Source organism: Homalodisca vitripennis, chromosome 2 (genome assembly GCF_021130785.1).
Source record: "Homalodisca vitripennis isolate AUS2020 chromosome 2, UT_GWSS_2.1, whole genome shotgun sequence".
Lineage (NCBI taxonomy): Eukaryota > Metazoa > Arthropoda > Insecta > Hemiptera > Cicadellidae > Homalodisca > Homalodisca vitripennis.
The window spans coordinates 7,179,365-7,196,129 of record NC_060208.1 but is presented as its reverse complement, the minus strand read 5'-3'; the positions used below and the strand labels follow the sequence as shown (position 1 = coordinate 7,196,129).

General features: G+C 34.4%; 1 protein-coding gene across 1 annotated transcript in view; it reads left to right on the top strand.

The window, feature by feature from the left end:
• The window catches only part of LOC124356189 (guanylate cyclase 32E-like), a 42,806-nt gene extending 26,514 nt beyond the window's left edge, over window positions 1–16,292 (top strand). The window contains exons 10-21 of the mRNA XM_046807373.1: window positions 345–521; window positions 2,348–2,468; window positions 3,070–3,261; window positions 4,126–4,294; window positions 4,841–4,981; window positions 6,561–6,684; window positions 7,628–7,696; window positions 9,028–9,202; window positions 11,764–11,954; window positions 15,070–15,169; window positions 15,541–15,680; window positions 16,076–16,292. Of these exons, the coding sequence (XP_046663329.1) occupies window positions 345–521; window positions 2,348–2,468; window positions 3,070–3,261; window positions 4,126–4,294; window positions 4,841–4,981; window positions 6,561–6,684; window positions 7,628–7,696; window positions 9,028–9,202; window positions 11,764–11,954; window positions 15,070–15,169; window positions 15,541–15,680; window positions 16,076–16,165 (1,689 nt within the window). The 3' untranslated portion in view covers window positions 16,166–16,292. The remainder of the gene's footprint in view (window positions 1–344; window positions 522–2,347; window positions 2,469–3,069; window positions 3,262–4,125; window positions 4,295–4,840; window positions 4,982–6,560; window positions 6,685–7,627; window positions 7,697–9,027; window positions 9,203–11,763; window positions 11,955–15,069; window positions 15,170–15,540; window positions 15,681–16,075) is intronic.
• Window positions 16,293–16,765: the final 473 nt, after the last annotated feature.

Genomic DNA, 16,765 nt, shown 5'->3' with positions numbered 1-16,765 from the left:
CGAGGTGAATTCCGCTTGAGATATGTTGGATATGAAAGCGTTAAGAGAATATACAAAATACCTTCTAATATGGTGCAGAGAAAATACTGGAAGATCTTGGAGAAATTTGATCAAGAGGTTTAAAAACTAGTAGTTGATAAAAGAGAAGTGGAATTTTTGAGCGTATTGGTTGATAGAATTCAGGGAGCTTTAAAGGACATTATTCAACTAGGAGTAGGAAGGAAAAACAGGTTATGTAAGAAAAGGATAAGCTTAACTAGATATAAGGTATATACAATAATGTTGTTTTATTACAGAAAAATTATACTCTTGTAAAACAGACTGAACCCTTTTGTGTTTGTCAGATCCGAGAGGTCCGTCACGAGAACATTATAACTTTCATCGGCGCCTGTGTGGACGCTGGGAACCTCTGCCTCCTGACGACCTACTGTGCGCGGGGGAGCCTGGAGGACGTCTTGGCCAACGAAGACCTCCACCTGGATACTATGTTCGTGTCCTCTCTGGTGGCGGACCTCATAAAGGTTAGATCCACCAACATTGAAAGTCTTAGAATAAAGTTATACTTCCTTATGTGGTATTGTATAAAAGTCGACTATATAATTATAAATATGGTACTCTCTGAACGCTACATTATAACCACAGCTTACAATTAAAATTAACTAAACTAAAACATCATGCCAATGGCGCAGTGTAGCGGGTGCAACGGTTGTCGTAAGATAATCGGATCAAGCAACGTCGTGCGTGGCTGCTACTTGGATGGGCGACCGCTGAGCGATCCTGTCCTTGCAAGCAGCCCGCCTGCCCGGCCATTGGTGGTGGTTCGAAAGTCACCTTTAAGCCGTTGATCCTCAGGTTAAGTGTTAGAGAGGGCTCCTTAGCTCTAACTTCGACTGGTAAAATAAGACACTTTTAACTTTTACCTTTATCTTTTAAAACATCATTCTTCGTAAAAATTTCTCTGGATCAACGTCTGGAAATAAATTAAAAGGATCACAGGATTTTGGACATTTGCCATCGTTATTTGATACAAAAGTTATAACACAACGTTTCGAGGATTTGAGGCTGTCCTCTTCGTCAGGTGGGGGAGGTATTAGTACACACATAAATAAAAACAGAAAGAATATAAGAAGGGAAAGAATAGGAAAGAAAATGAAAAGGATAGATTCCAATCATCGAAACGTTGTGTTATACCTTTTGCATCATATAACGATGTAAAATGGCCAAAAATAAATAGTTTCCGAACTGTTACGTTAAAATTGCAATACTATTTGTTATTTTGTGAGAAGTAAGGAGTTGTTTGCTGAATGTTTAATGTATAATTATTTTCCATCTTTTATCTCACCCTTCTTAAGAGTTATGTAGAGATATTTAAGCACGGGAAATTATTTCAGTGGTCCACCAGTAGGATCTTTTAATAATAATAATAAATATTTTATTCCATAAGACATTTTTACAGGAAATGTATCGGAATCGTCAAATTTAGAGAGCTAAAATTTTCCATTCACTACCACAAAATTCTCTTCCATACATACATTATTTGTCGTCACACTCTCTCACTCATTCGAATTGTTCATCTATATGGCGACTCAGCCCTGTCATCGCCCTGACCAATGTACCTGATCCCCGAGATCATTCATGAGATATGATAAATCTATACATTTAAAACAGTCATGTTAGCTAACTGTGCTATTCGTACTGCAATCAGATATGATATGAGAGTAAAATAGTTATAGCATAGTAACATCATGGTGGTGCTGTGTGTACTAAAGTCTTTGTTGCTATTTTAGCCTCTAAAATTTATAAATAAACACAATATATTGCTAGGTTGGGTCTTGATGCTTCCTTAAGGAAAACTGTGATAACTATTAAGCAATATTTTTAACAGAACGTAATATTGGTTTTGTGCTAAATTTATTAATTATAATCATATAAATTCATTTTCCTTTGCAAACATATGACACAAAACGTGATACGTTCAAGTTATGCTTTATAATAAAGAAAAGGCTACTCAATAGCGTTCCATATTTGAAGACAAATTTCATTCACGCAACATTCACAGCAGTGCTGCATTTCGTTGAAAATATCACAAAAGGTGTGATTGATGTGTTCTTAAGGGCCGGTCTGTGCACGGCGATTCATATGCGATATTCGGTGCTTTACGTTTAAAACGATATCTTATACAGAAGCATTTGTATAAATATACAATCTTACATCCTCCGCACTGTGAAGAATAATTCATTCACATTACACTCATAGGGGACATTTTCATACCAAACGTAACGTTCTATTTTTATGGAAGACTCGTAGAAATAAACAGAGAATGTAGGACCATATTTCGTTTTTCAAGGGAATGATCTATCTTCACGACAGTGACATCGTGTCGCACGGCAACCTGAGGTCGAGCAACTGTGTTGTGGACAGCCGCTGGATCCTCCAGATCACCGACTTCGGTCTGCACGAGTTCAAAGGTAAGTGGAAGTTATTGGTAATTGACACCACCAATTAAACTCATGAAAAAGATGAGAAATTATCGGTTGTATTTTATTACATCGGAATGGCATTAACTAATTAAAATAAAATCCTAAAATATAGATCCGATAATAAATCGTACCAATAATGTCAAATCTTGTTACACTACTTGTATGAGGAGTAAGATTATTTTTTTTTATAAGGCTCACGATAGTTTTTGATCATCAAACGTTTTATTGAGAGGAAACATAATCACCCAAGGAAGTTTTACCAGCTTCTTGCCATATCATAGCCTACGCAATAACGAAATCAGACACAAATACTGTATCAGCTGTTGGCGAAATGACTGGTACATATTGAAAATAATGAATTTTTTCTCGTTCATCAACAAAATCGAAAAAAATTGTAATGATCGATAAAAGTGTATAAAGTTTAAAAATTCTTAATCCTCTCGCCAAAACTAGCGTAGTTTTTAATCAACTTCTTTCTAACGGGTATTTTTTTTCGTCTTAATGAAAAGTCACGCCAATAAACTTATGGACAAACATATATTAATCTACAGTATGTGTAAGAAATACTACTCTGTGCTCATTCATGTAGCGGGCCAGGACGAGCCCAATGCAGAAGAGAGACAGCTGAAGAGGATGCTTGTGAGAGCTCCTGAACTCCTCAGGAACCCCCAGAGTCCTCCGAGGGGGTCACAGAAGGGAGACGTGTACTCTTTCGCCTTCATTCTGTACGCGGTCGTTTCCAGGAGAGGTCCATGGGGAGACATCGGACTCTGTAGTAGAGGTAAGTCAGTCACCAGATGAAATAAATAAGGGCTTGAAAATACATAAGGTTCTTTCAGGGCTACAAAGCTCCATGTCGATTATTCCGTTTGCTCATTTAACTGTATTGGTCACCTACAGGAGAGGTCCTTAGAGAAAATCTAAAAAGAAACAGAGTTTGAATCTATTTTTCTTTGTTTGAAGTTTGTTTTTGACGATGGCAGGATTGTGAAGGAAATAGGATTTTTCCGGACATTTGCTGATACAAAAATTTGTTCAGTGATACAAAACATCAGTAACACTACATTTCGAGATCTGCAATGTGATCTCTTCTTCAGATAAATAACTAAACTAAGACATAATTGCAAACTAGGTTAAAATTAACAAATCATACCAGAGCGTTGTGACATGCATAATTCAGGAATCGCAACCACCATGTTGTGTGTCAACTTCACTAACTCTGAAACATGTACTTAGCCCAATCGCTGGTCAGTCATAGGTGGTTGGTAGACGAATGCAGACCTATTGCGACCTTTATTCTGTAGTTCAGTTTTGATAATTAATGTTGTGTTTAGTTTTTGTATTAAGTGCATGTTTTAGAGTTAGTAAAGTTGACACACAATGTATGTTATGATTCCTGACTTACGCGTGTCACAACGCTTTGGTATTTTTTTTTTTCAATATCAGTTTTTAATTATGTCTTAGGTCAGTTATTTACCTGAGGAAGAAATCGGATTGCAGATCACGAAACGTAATGTTACTGATTTTTTTGTATCACTGAACGATGGAAAATGTCCGGAAAAGTCCTATTTAGGAAAAGTCCTATTTACTTCACAATTATGTTTTATCTTCTTTGACTCTCACTGACGTAATGTGTTTCCACTAGAGATCGTGGCTCGAGTGAAGCATGGAACTCACCTCCGTCCCGACACCTCCTGCCTTGAAGTAACCGATTCTGTGGTCCGCTGTATGCGAATCTGCTGGGACGAGGATCCGGAGAACAGACCGGACTTCCGGTTCGTCCGAGTGAAATTGAAGGAAATGCAAGCAGGCTTGTAAGTTTTAAAGAAGCAGATTTGGTTAAATTGATTCGCTAGCCTTTGTTTTGCAACTATCTTGGGTTTAACGTTTCCTAATACCATGTTCGAAATGTATAATTGCAAATATTCTTAATTTCATATCCGACCAACTTCCTACCAAAAATATCACTTCACGTAATACTATACATTTAAGATAATCTATTTTTCAAGATTACCCGTTATGGCCTTAATTTATACCTAGTTCTTATTAAATAATTTATCAATGTTTTAAAGTCGATGACGACATAATCTTAGTGTAGTTTTATATAATATTTGACATTAAAAGCAGTAGTAAACACTACAATTTGGGAGTAGTGGAAGTACTTGATATGTTTTTGAATTCCCATGTACCTTTTCCTAATTTCCTGTTGACACAACTATTCACACTGTTTTCTTTTACTTACACGTTCTGTTTAGGTCTTGTGAAGAGTAAACACAATAAGTAGGCCTAAAGAATGATGAGTGTTTAAAGCAAAATCAATATCAATTCTTCTCGATGTAGGGGTTTTTCTTTTCATTTAGGAAACCTAATATTTTCGACAACATGTTGGCGATCATGGAGAAGTACGCCTACAATCTGGAGGGTCTTGTCCAGGAGAGGACCAATCAGCTGACAGAAGAAAAGAAAAAGACTGACGCACTACTCAACCGGATGTTGCCCAAGTAAGAGAAATAGAGAAGTTATAGAGAAGTAAGAGATAGAGAGTTAGAGAAATAACAACTCATCTCTTGAGGATTTCTAGGATGTTGATGGAGAGCTACTTGCGTTGTACTAGTAGTCACTAGCACTAATACTAGTGTAGTCAAAACAATACAAATTATCTTTTGGCCAGAATCGGATTTATAAATTGATTTTTATTTTATAAGGCTGTTCAACATTATCTTTCACCGTAAGTAGCATTTTACTTGTATATTTTAAGTTTAGTACTGATTACGGTGCAATTTTGATTGGATCACATAATAATAATAATAAAATTACATCAACAGATAGGTGAAGAAAACTTGAGCATTATTATGAATAATGAATTAATAAATTAATATTATACAGACAATTAAAAGAGCTATAATTTGTTATTGGAAGTATAATAACAAAAAATATAAATACTAGACATATGTGTAATATAATATTAAAAGTGAGTAACAGCAATAAAGGAAAACAAAAATATTTGTACAATTGATTCCCTTTAGCTATTTGGATGTACTTCAAAAAACAACTGAAGTTAAAGGAAATAAGAGAAATTATTTGACTGACAGATAGCAATCAAATAAATTATTTCTTGCCTAAATGAATAACCTGATATTATAAAAACATTAATTAAAGTAATTTGATTATTATATTGATTAAGTATTATAATACGCATCTTTATTAATACAAGGGTTTCAGTTTTAATATTTACTGCTATAGAAAGAGAGTCCGAAACGATTATACACTAATGAGGATCAGACAACCCATGAGCTTAAAACTTGCAATGTTATAAGGTATTTATGGCCTGGAGCTAATTACTGTTAAGCATTACTCGTAGAATTGAGGCTATAAAAATTATCGAAGTTTCAAGATCAGCCAATTTATATTAATCCCTGCATTAGAACGCTTAAAAATCTGCACCTTTCAAAATATTGGATATATTTTTGAATTTTTCCTGTAAAATTACAGTGAATATTAAAGTTTTATAAGACATTTAAACAAATTATATAATAATACACATATAGTATATATTATACAAAAATAGTATTTATTTTCTAAGAGAATCACTTACTTATTATAACTGGGTATCCATACGAGTATGATTTAATTGTTTTCTAACTATTTGAAACAATTTTTCCACGTGTTGGTAAAAAGACGTGTTTGACTTTTTCCAAACGGAAACTGTAATCTCTAAAAATAATCCCTAATATTTAATTTTAGGATCTTCTTAGATATCTCATAAATCGCTTAGTCTTTCCGCAATTATTCATTAATTTCATATATTGGGTCCTACTGCCCGGAATCTCGAACTGCTTGTAGTTTTATGTATAAAATAAGGTTATGACATGGTGTTTATAAATAAATCCTTTAGTTTGATCCTCACTCTCCATGATAAGAGGGTTTAAAAATGTGTAGTTCATTATAATAGATAAACCAGACTCAAAATAAATCATGCTCTCCAAGACAAATTGAATATGGCAAATATCCCTTAACTCAACTTGAGGAGTGATTTATTTACTAAATTTACAATTTCATTTATACCTCAATTACTTCCAGGACAGTTGCTGAAGCACTCAAGAGGGGAGATCCTGTTGAGGCCGAGAGTTTCCAATGTGTCACCATCTACTTCAGTGACATCGTGGGCTTTACCGAGCTGTCTGCCGTCAGTACACCTCTTCAGGTACCTCATACCATGAACGATATTTCGTCACGACATTCTAGTAATGACTCAGTTACTCAGCATTGACTACAGGATGTGACGTGTATGAGGATAAATATTGGAGCTATAACAGTGGCACAAAATACACTACAATTGCCAATGACGCAGTGTAGAGGGTACGGCGGTTATCGTGAGATAACAAAATCAAGCAACGTCGAGCGTGGTTGCTGCTTGGATGGGTGGCCGCTGAGCGATCCTGCCCTTGCAAGCAGCCGCCTGCCCGGCCGTTGGTGGTGGTTTGGATGTCACCTTTAAGCCGTGGGTCCCCAGGTTAAGTGTTAGAAAGAGCTTCTTAATCCTTACTTCACCCAGCATAATAAGACATTCCTTACTTTACTACTTTTACTTTTCAAATCAAAGGGAATATATTAATATTTTCTTCAAATTTAAGAAACCGAGTGTGCCAGAACTGGTGGTCACGGCTCATCAAAATATTCAAATACAAACCTGTGACACGTGGTGTGTTGTCAATTCTAGTCAACAAAAATGTGGTGAAGTTTGTTTCCAAAATTTGTTATCGTTTAAAATGGCGGATAAAGGATGTCTCATGTATTTAAAGAGAAAGTAGACCTAAAATACTACTCAGAGTCTGTCCTTTTAAAATGTACTTTTAAAAAGTACTCGTAGTCCTCAGTTGTCCAAATTAGTGCAAGTGATAAAATTATCTATAATACACCCTTATCTATACCTGTAGTCCTTGCTTCAAAGTCACAAAAACTTACAATTTATATAACTTAAGCATCATAATACTACAAACGTCTTATACATGTGTAAACTCTTTTTATTAAAAAAAATTCTCTCGCTACATCATTAATTTGTTGACTCTACGAAAACAAACTACATTTTCTATGGTGTTAATAAATTAGTTTATATTATTAAAGCTCAACTCACTGTATTTTTAAAGGTTGTGGACTTGCTGAACGACCTGTACACTTGCTGCGACTCCATCATATCTCACTACGACGTATACAAGGTAATGTCATATGCTGAAGAATTTGGATAGTTTTGGGTTTTATACATTTGCAAATTTATTTGCACATTAAGTCAACGATTAACATTGCCTTTATTCACGTAAAATTGTACGTTATGAGCAAATTAATTTTACCTACTGTAATGTTAGGATTGCAATCTAAAAAGTAAGTATGACTTACGTCTAGAAATGAAAGTAGTACGAAAATAGTTACTTGAGGAACGTCGAACGAATTAAAAATTGGTAAGTTACACCATAAAATCAATGATAAATAATTCTATTAAGTGTTTAAGTTAAAATAAAATTCATATTTGCATGCATTTACTATATTTCTATTTTGTAACCTTAGTTTTGTACATGCAAAATTATTAACATTTAAAGGTTTGTTTACAACAAGGATTCGCCTGACAAAGTACACACGTATATTCTGCCCTTTTTTTAACTTTTAGAAAACGATAAATAACTCACAAATACAGTTATTCTCGCTTTGAAAATAAAACTCATTCACATCAAAAGTTAAATAAAAAGTCTTTCCATCTACAAAATTAAAATTTCTTGTTGTAATTTTTATAAACAATTTTTGAATTAACAATTCTTTAAAAAAATACTTCTAAATCCTCTCTACGATTATGAAACAAAACGATGAAACTGTAATTATTATATAACTTTATTTCAAAAAGATTGAATATTGATGCATTCCTTGACAGTTAAATTAATGCAAAAACTTGTAACAAAATAAAAACATCTCACAATCTTTTCAAATACATAAAAATTCCTCAAAATTGAAAGTTTTATTTAAACCAAACAGTTACGCTACTCACGGAATATTTCTTACTTTGACATCTAAAACTTTCCACACTCGAAAATTACTAAGGGAGTATTACAACTGCAAATTGTTAAAGTAAAATTGTTTAATTGAATCACAATTGACAACAATTAGGTTTGCAGCCGAGCAGGTCACGCTTTTATAAGGATTCACTGAAACTTTCACTGGCCCAACGATACTGAGTCAGTTCATCAGTTCGGGCCATGAGCGAGGATAGTGGTGGAGGGTAGTGAGGAGTAGTTAAGATGCTCAGGATCCAAAAGATTGGAACGAAGAAAACAAGCAGGTACCGTCTCTACAAACAGCCCACAGACAGAAACAAGACACAAGTCGTTGCCTGATTCCAACAAAGAGGCCTACTCATGGGCTATTTGCAGCTAAAAACTTTGCTCTACGGTACAATATCAAATATACCAGAAATGTGAGAGACATGTAGTCATCCTTCATTATTCACTGTCACAATGAGTATTGCGTTCTGTAAAAGAGAATTTGACCCTTGTTCTTGCAGGTGGAGACGATAGGTGACGCATACATGGTGGTGAGTGGTCTCCCTGTCAGGAACGGAGACAGACATGCTGGAGAGATAGCCTCCATGGCTCTCCATATGCTGAGTCAAATGCAGCGGTTTGATATCCGGCACCGACCTGGGGAACCTCTTCGACTCCGGATAGGTATCCATTCTGGTCAGTGTCTTTTGTATATTGAATTACACAACATTGTTTACTTTTTCAAAAAACTCATGTATCAGTTTAATTACGTATAACTTTTATTCCCGTTTCTGAAATACATAACACTACACCCGTTTTTCACATTAAAAATAAATTTTGATCAAACAAAGCGATCACATATTGTTAGGTATGGCGGTTGTAGTCTCCATGTCACCGCTACAATAAAACTGAGAGTGCATTTCAATTTTTTCACGGTTCCTGCATTCCATGATATGGCCGCACTCATATAATTCAGTTTAACAAACTTATCAGGTTTTTATATAAAAGGCTGCTGATAAATAACTAGACATAGTTACCTCTTATAACTACAGTAACATTATGGTGGTTATAACTCACAAAATCGCTATTATATTACTTCGTCATAGTAGTGAATTCCGCTTCTGCCGTGGGATTTTATATTAAGTAAAAGGTTCTTTGTTTAAAATTTGTTATTGATCATGGAGGTTTGAAAGGATTATAGGTTTTGGATATTTGCCAACGTTTCGGAGATTGGAAACTACCCTCTTCCTCAGGTGTTACAATACCTAATACATAAACAATGAAGTATGGGACACTTATGCTTGTGCGTGTGTGATGTGTTGTTTGTGCTCTTTACTGTTGTGAATTGATTCGTTTGGTTCATTTTATCTAGTACGGACTTTAGTGTATCAGTCAATTGCCGCAATATTTAGGTTTTAAGTGAATGTTTTTATCTATTCGGTTTTTGGACACTTGAAGAAGAGGGTACGTTTCAATCCTCGAATCGTAGTGTTATAAGTTTTGTAACATTTGACGATGGCAAATATCCAAAATCCTTTCAAACCTTCATCATCAATAACATACTTTAAACCAAAAAACCTTTTACTTAATATATTACCATTGTGGGATCGGTAGTCACTACTAAGACAAATTACTATAAAAAAGTGTTATTATACAACAATACCAAATTTCCAAATCCTATTGAAAGGATCTGTTATATATGATTGTCACCTACATTACAGGAGTATCGAGCATTTATATATTTAGGTCTACCAAGTGCATATCGCACAATTACAAGTACTGAGTTCTTTTCCTATATTTAGAAGTATCATGTATGTTTTATCTACCTGTATCGAGGACATTTATCATTTTAAGGAGTACCATGGGCGTTTCGTACATCTACGGACACTAAAAATGTCTACAATACCTATAAGCTCCAACTGTGTGCTTGTATTTTTTTGTCGAACAACCTAGTTCGATTGGTATAAGTGTCAAGGAAGTTTGCTATACGCTGGATGGACAATCGAGATTGTTTTATACACTTGGAAAATGTATGGCAGTGTCCTACAAGTCTTGCCACACACAAGATTTAAGGTTAGTAAGACAACAAACACAATTTAACACAAACAATATATTAATTCTTGTTCCATTTTCCACGTGATTCGGGGAAATCCGTATAATAATAAAAAGCATATTGTAAAATTATATACATAAAATAGGGTATATAGTGAAAAATTGGCTTAAAATGAAAAATATAGTATTATTGGCGAATTAACTGTTTGAGAGTTGTTAGCATATTACTTTGAGCAAATTTTGTTTAATAGTAGCATATTTTACTGTATAAATCCAATAAGAATCCGAATATTGTTTGTAGAACATCGAATAAAAAAATGCTATCTTTAGATTTAGTGTAAAGGTTGATTGGCAAGGCTAAACGGTCAATCTTGATGGATCAATAGGACACCTCTCCCCTTCAGTCGACGCACACATACCAAACACCTCATTTGAGTCTATATTGACAATACGCGGAGCAAGGCCACATTCAGACAAGGGTTACTGTCACACAGCCACAGAATATCTGAAAATGTTTTCTGGGACATATCTTCATATGTCTCAAGAAAGTGAACTCTCTATATTATGGCAGAGAACATTAAACACGCCAGATATTTCCTGTGAATTTCAATTTAATTAACGTTTGAAAGAACTATCATAAATAATTTTCATTGCTGATATCAGCTATACATGAGCTGTACACACCATTTACTAATTAGTAATGCTTGTATTTGTTTACCTTACTCACAATCAATGAAGTAACAGTTCTCTGAGCATTTTGCATAAATTTAATGTAGAAAAATGTAGTATATAATTAAACTGTTGATATGACCTTTAATCTACAAATATCATTACTTCAAGAAAGGTCCTTGAGGAATGCCACATCAGGTAAGAAATCATTCAATTGTCTTTTAAATGAAAATGTATGATTTATCAGTGATTCGCTATGAGCTTGAGTAAAAGTAAAATTGAAATATATAGACTTAACTTGTAACATTTAAGGACTAAATCCGATCTGGATAGTTGTTCTGCAAACCGAAAACTATATTCACTACAAATATTTATGTAAAAGGTTGTTGCAAATTATGTATATATACGAGTACTATCATTTACATTTTTACCCACGCATATCAATATGATGAGGTTTAGCTTACCTTTCAAACTTTAAAATCCATAAAATAAGTATTAATAAAAGTAAAAATAATAATGTTTGGATGCATTCCTAGGCCACTGCGTTGCCGGAGTAGTCGGGTTGAAGATGCCACGGTACTGCCTCTTCGGGGATACGGTGAACACTGCTTCCCGTATGGAGAGTTCTGGAGAGCCGTTCCGTATCCACATCTCCCACAGCACTGCTGACCTGTTGCAGAGATTGGGCGGGTACATCGTTGAGGAGAGAGGACTCACCATGATCAAGGTATGATGAATTTCCTGGAAGTTCAGCTCTGAAGAGCCATTCTGCACTCATATCTCACAGAGCACGATAGAGCTGTTGCAGAGATTTGGCGGATACATTATTGAAGAAAGAGGCCTAGCCATGATCAAGGTATGACGAATTTCCTGGAAGTTCAGCTCTGGAGATCCATTCCGCATTTACATCTCACAGAGCACGATGGAGATGTTGCAGAGATTTGGCGGATACATTGTTGAGGAGATGCCTTGCCAAGATGAAGGCATGATGAATTTCCTGGAAGTTCAGCTCTGCAACCACGATTTCTAGAGCACTTTGCAGAGGTTGATCACGTAAGTTAAAGTTAATTCCATGGACGTTTATTTCTGGAGAGCAGTTCCGCACCATATCTCCCAGATAGTTGCTACCAATAACAAATTCTACAATTGTTGATGTTCAACATTATGGTGAATTCGCTGGATAATGTTTACCTAAATAATCTTAAAAAGTGCAACAATTCGAAATATTTCAAATGTTTCTAATTACATCCATACAAACGCAACTCACTCTATATTGATTATTTTGCACGTCATCCAATTAATTAATTAATTAAAACTAATTGGGTAAGTAATCACCTCTATACAAGACTGTATTTGGTGGGTGAGACTCAAAATTTCTAGCATTTTTAAGTTGAATATAATTTTTTAGATACTGATGAATCAAGAACGGTAATTTAAAATACACTGTCACAGAGACGGTAATGAACATGTTAGGAAAGCTTCTGTCAAAATAATCTTTATAATATTATATAAAATGGTAATTTATATATTCCCATCATACAAAAGAAACCCCCGAAAACGAATATTATGATACTGAGAACAAAGGAAGTGTCATTAGAGAGGTTTACAAAAAGTACATAATTTGGGCTAAGAGAGTCATGAATAATACTATTAGGAGACATCGTTTGTCACACATTTTTTAGCACTTAGTGTAAAGATTTGTTTTAGAGTCCACTTTTCAACAGACCACATTTGGTTTTCTTTACTAGGAAACATTCATCAATTGGGTAAAAACGTTATGTTTTAAGCTAATTTTGGATTTAAAGTGTCTTTATTCATTAATTTTGAACATTAAAAACAATTAAACTATTTCTTAATCACTCTATAACAATTAATTTATCATCACTCCCTAATGTCTCAGATATGAAGCTTTAGCACAAATTAAACATCCTACTTTTCTATTCCTGACAATTTCAAGAAAGTCCCGTTGTGAAAACTATATAAGTAAACCATACAAACTTCAGTACAAAAATTAAAAATGTAAGTTTATTATTGCTTGAGAAAACGGTCCTTGTGTTATTATTTAGCCAAATAGTAAAATTATTTCTACCGGGCACCCATGAAATTTGTTATTTCCAAGAGGGAAAGGGAATTATTAATTATAACATTCTCTATCTCGGCCAAAGCACCTTACCGGCCGTGCTGGCTACTTTGCTGCGGTAATCCTACTCTTGCTCTCACTTAGCTTGTGGTTTCCATATCCGGCATTAGTTTTTCTGGTATAAAGGCAGTTTCCCATTTGTTCAAGTGACCCGGAATGTTGAGTACACACTTGAACGGCTTGAAAACTTCTGTGCTTATAACTAAAAACTGCTTGAAATCGAACAGGAAATGTCTCTACTTAAATGTATTTTGTTTAACTTTTAGAATAAATATGGCCATTGTAAAAAATATCCAATGCCTTTATCGAAGTTATCTGAATATTTCTTTATTCGGGAAACTAAAGTCTGGAGGTTGCGTTAAATATTGATATTGTTATATTATTCGGCCGAAATATCAGGTGCTGGTCTTCCTCGTAGAAGTGGAAGAAATAAAGCAGATTAAATAATGAAAAACATGTCTTCTTTATAGAAAATGATATAAATTTAATTTTGCACAACTATAGTATTGGCACAAATTAAATTACGCTCAATTCATAAATAGTTCATAAATAACAGACTTGATTATTACTATAGTAATTGGAAAAATTGACAAGGTTTAAGAGACCAATTAAACCCAGCATTTGGATATTGATATTCATTGCAGGCGTGTATTTTAAAACTAAAAAAGACTAACTGAATCTAATAAGTAAAATGTATGATTAAAATAACCCTAAATAAAAATTAATACTTACTTTAATAAATACAAAACGCATTTATGACTTTTTAAGATAATCGAGTCGTTTTTATATTGGTTATGAGACAAATCTTTTCATTGTTTTCATCGTGCGGTCTATTCGATCTAGTTTCTTTTTAAATACTTAGCTTTAGGATTCAGAAACGTTGTGTTTACATTATTAGTAATGGATTTTAAGTAAAGAACTTAAGACTTAAGTCTCCTGTTGTGGTGATTATGATAGTCCTAAGCACCTAGACTTTGGGTTTAATATAAACTTATTGCAGTAACCAAAGTGTTTATATTCATTGAAGAATAATTTATGATGTACTATGGTGTACTGATAGATCAAGAAAAGTCCTTAACACACGTTTATTAAGTCAGTGCAATGTGGTTTGAATTCTATATAGTGTTGAATGGATTTTTCCTTCAACAACAAAAGGTCTTTTATAACTCCCAGCTATTGGTTTGTTTTTAATTATACGAAAGAGCTACCTCAACTTGTAGTATTTGCATTGCAGATTACCACAGATTTAGTTTATTGCTTCATAATAAACACTGTACGAAGTATGGGATTGAGTATTAGCGGCAGCGTGGGTTGAAACATCGTCATTCGTCTTAGAGATACACAGATTATTTGGAATGTTATTTGTTAACAGAAATATCCGTTTCAAATCTATTAAGAAATTCTTCAATCATTGTAATTGATGAAGCTTCAAATGTTCCAGTGTAAGGAGAAAAATCTGAGTTTTTGTTGAAGACTTTAGATAAGTATTTCCCGTAATACAACATTCAGGAAGGGTCCCAAATAACCTAATTTTGTAATCAGAGAAGTAACATTTGGCCTGTTATTTAGATATTCCATTGTACAAAAAATGTACTCCTCGCACAGGCCAGTAGCCCATGAAGAATAGCAGAATAAGGCTTAAAAGGAGACCGGTCTCTTCTCAAAAAGTACCTAGAGACTACTCAATATTTCTTGCTTGCAGGGGAAGGGAGAGATGCTGACGTATTGGCTGGTCGGTGAGGACCCAGCCAAGCGATTGGAGCGTCTTCAAGCCGTCTTGGTTAGCGGGATCAGCAACGAACGTACGGACACCACTTATGATGTAACTCTGTCATCTTCGTTTTACCACTCGTATGCATTAAACTCGTTCATTGTGCATCCTGTATTTATTTCAAATGTAATACGTTTCATGATGCACTTATAAGTATTATATGGTTTACATCCCCATTTTTGTTGAAGGAACACTTTTTGTTAGTTAATGTCTGAGAAAGTGGAGCTCTGAGTATTATGGTATTTTGTACGTCCTCGCATAAGTTTTTATTTTACTTTGAGCAATAAAAAGTAAATTTTGTTTTTCTTGAAATTAGTTGGAAAAAATGTAAAATTATAGTCCAATTTCACCTTTTTCACGGGTTTTTTAAATATATTAAAAGGCCTCATTTTACGTCTCCAGGAATAAGTGAAACTCCAGATCTGCTGAGGAGGCCCACGGGCACAGAACTACTCCCGGAGGCTGCTGACGCCACTGTGGCCAGACTTCTCCACCAGCTGCACCTTCGGGCGGTCAGGTCCTATTCCAACCATAAGAGTCAGGTATAATAAATAATTCACACAATAATTATATTTATTAATAAATTGTACAGTTTTTAACAATTTTGAAAGTTAAAATAATTTGTATATATCAATGGAGAAATTTTCTCCAAACCAGAATTAGGTTATTTGTTTAAAGTTTATTTTTGGCAACGGTACGATTGTGAAGGAACATGAATTTTTAAGCATATTTTTCATTGTCTAGTGATTCAAAAAATAGTCACTGTATGGTTTTAAGAAGTTCATCTCGAATGAACCAATAATAAAAAAGGCATATTCCTTTTTTACCGCCATCTTGTTTCTATTGTAATGATCTCCATCTAATATTGGCCTCTGATTTCAACTCCAGTGACGTTGCTGTATTTTATATGTCTTGTAACGTTTCCTCTATGTTCCAGGAGGCTCTCTCTCGGCCGAGCGCCAGCACAAAGGTCAGAGGTCATTGCTCAGCTCCCATCATTTCCTTTAAAGACACCAGTTTTGTATAACCTCGAGTACAACATAATTCAGCACATGTTACACGTCCAATTTCTGTGATAGATGTTATATTTGTGATATACTTATTTATTTCGATATATTTACATATATTTATTTTTACTCGCTGTAATAAAACTGTGAAAATATCTGTTGGTACCGGTAATGTTTTTATGTTCCCCGATTGTACTCTTTAACGTCATAAGTGGTTAGGAGACATTTTCGTGAAATAAGTGACAGCACAGATTCTGAAATCTTGTCAGGTATCGTGGTAATGTCTCCATTGTATATTGGATTAGTATAACGTAATAGAGATGAAAACAAATTACCTGCTTCATTTGAGGTGTTAAAATAAAATAAAAAATGTATTACCGAAGGAATTGGAATGTGTAGATGATATTAAACATTTTTGGACACTCATTAATCTTTTGAAACGAATTAGGTAATAAACAACATGGCATATGTTTGTGTTACAAAAGTTCTGTATTTTTTCTTTGCGAACACTCAATAACATTCAAAATGCTATACTCATGAGCCTTCACTCAACCACAACTATGTTTCTACTGTACATGATCATATAAGAATGGAATTTGATTCATCATGCCTGCGTACGT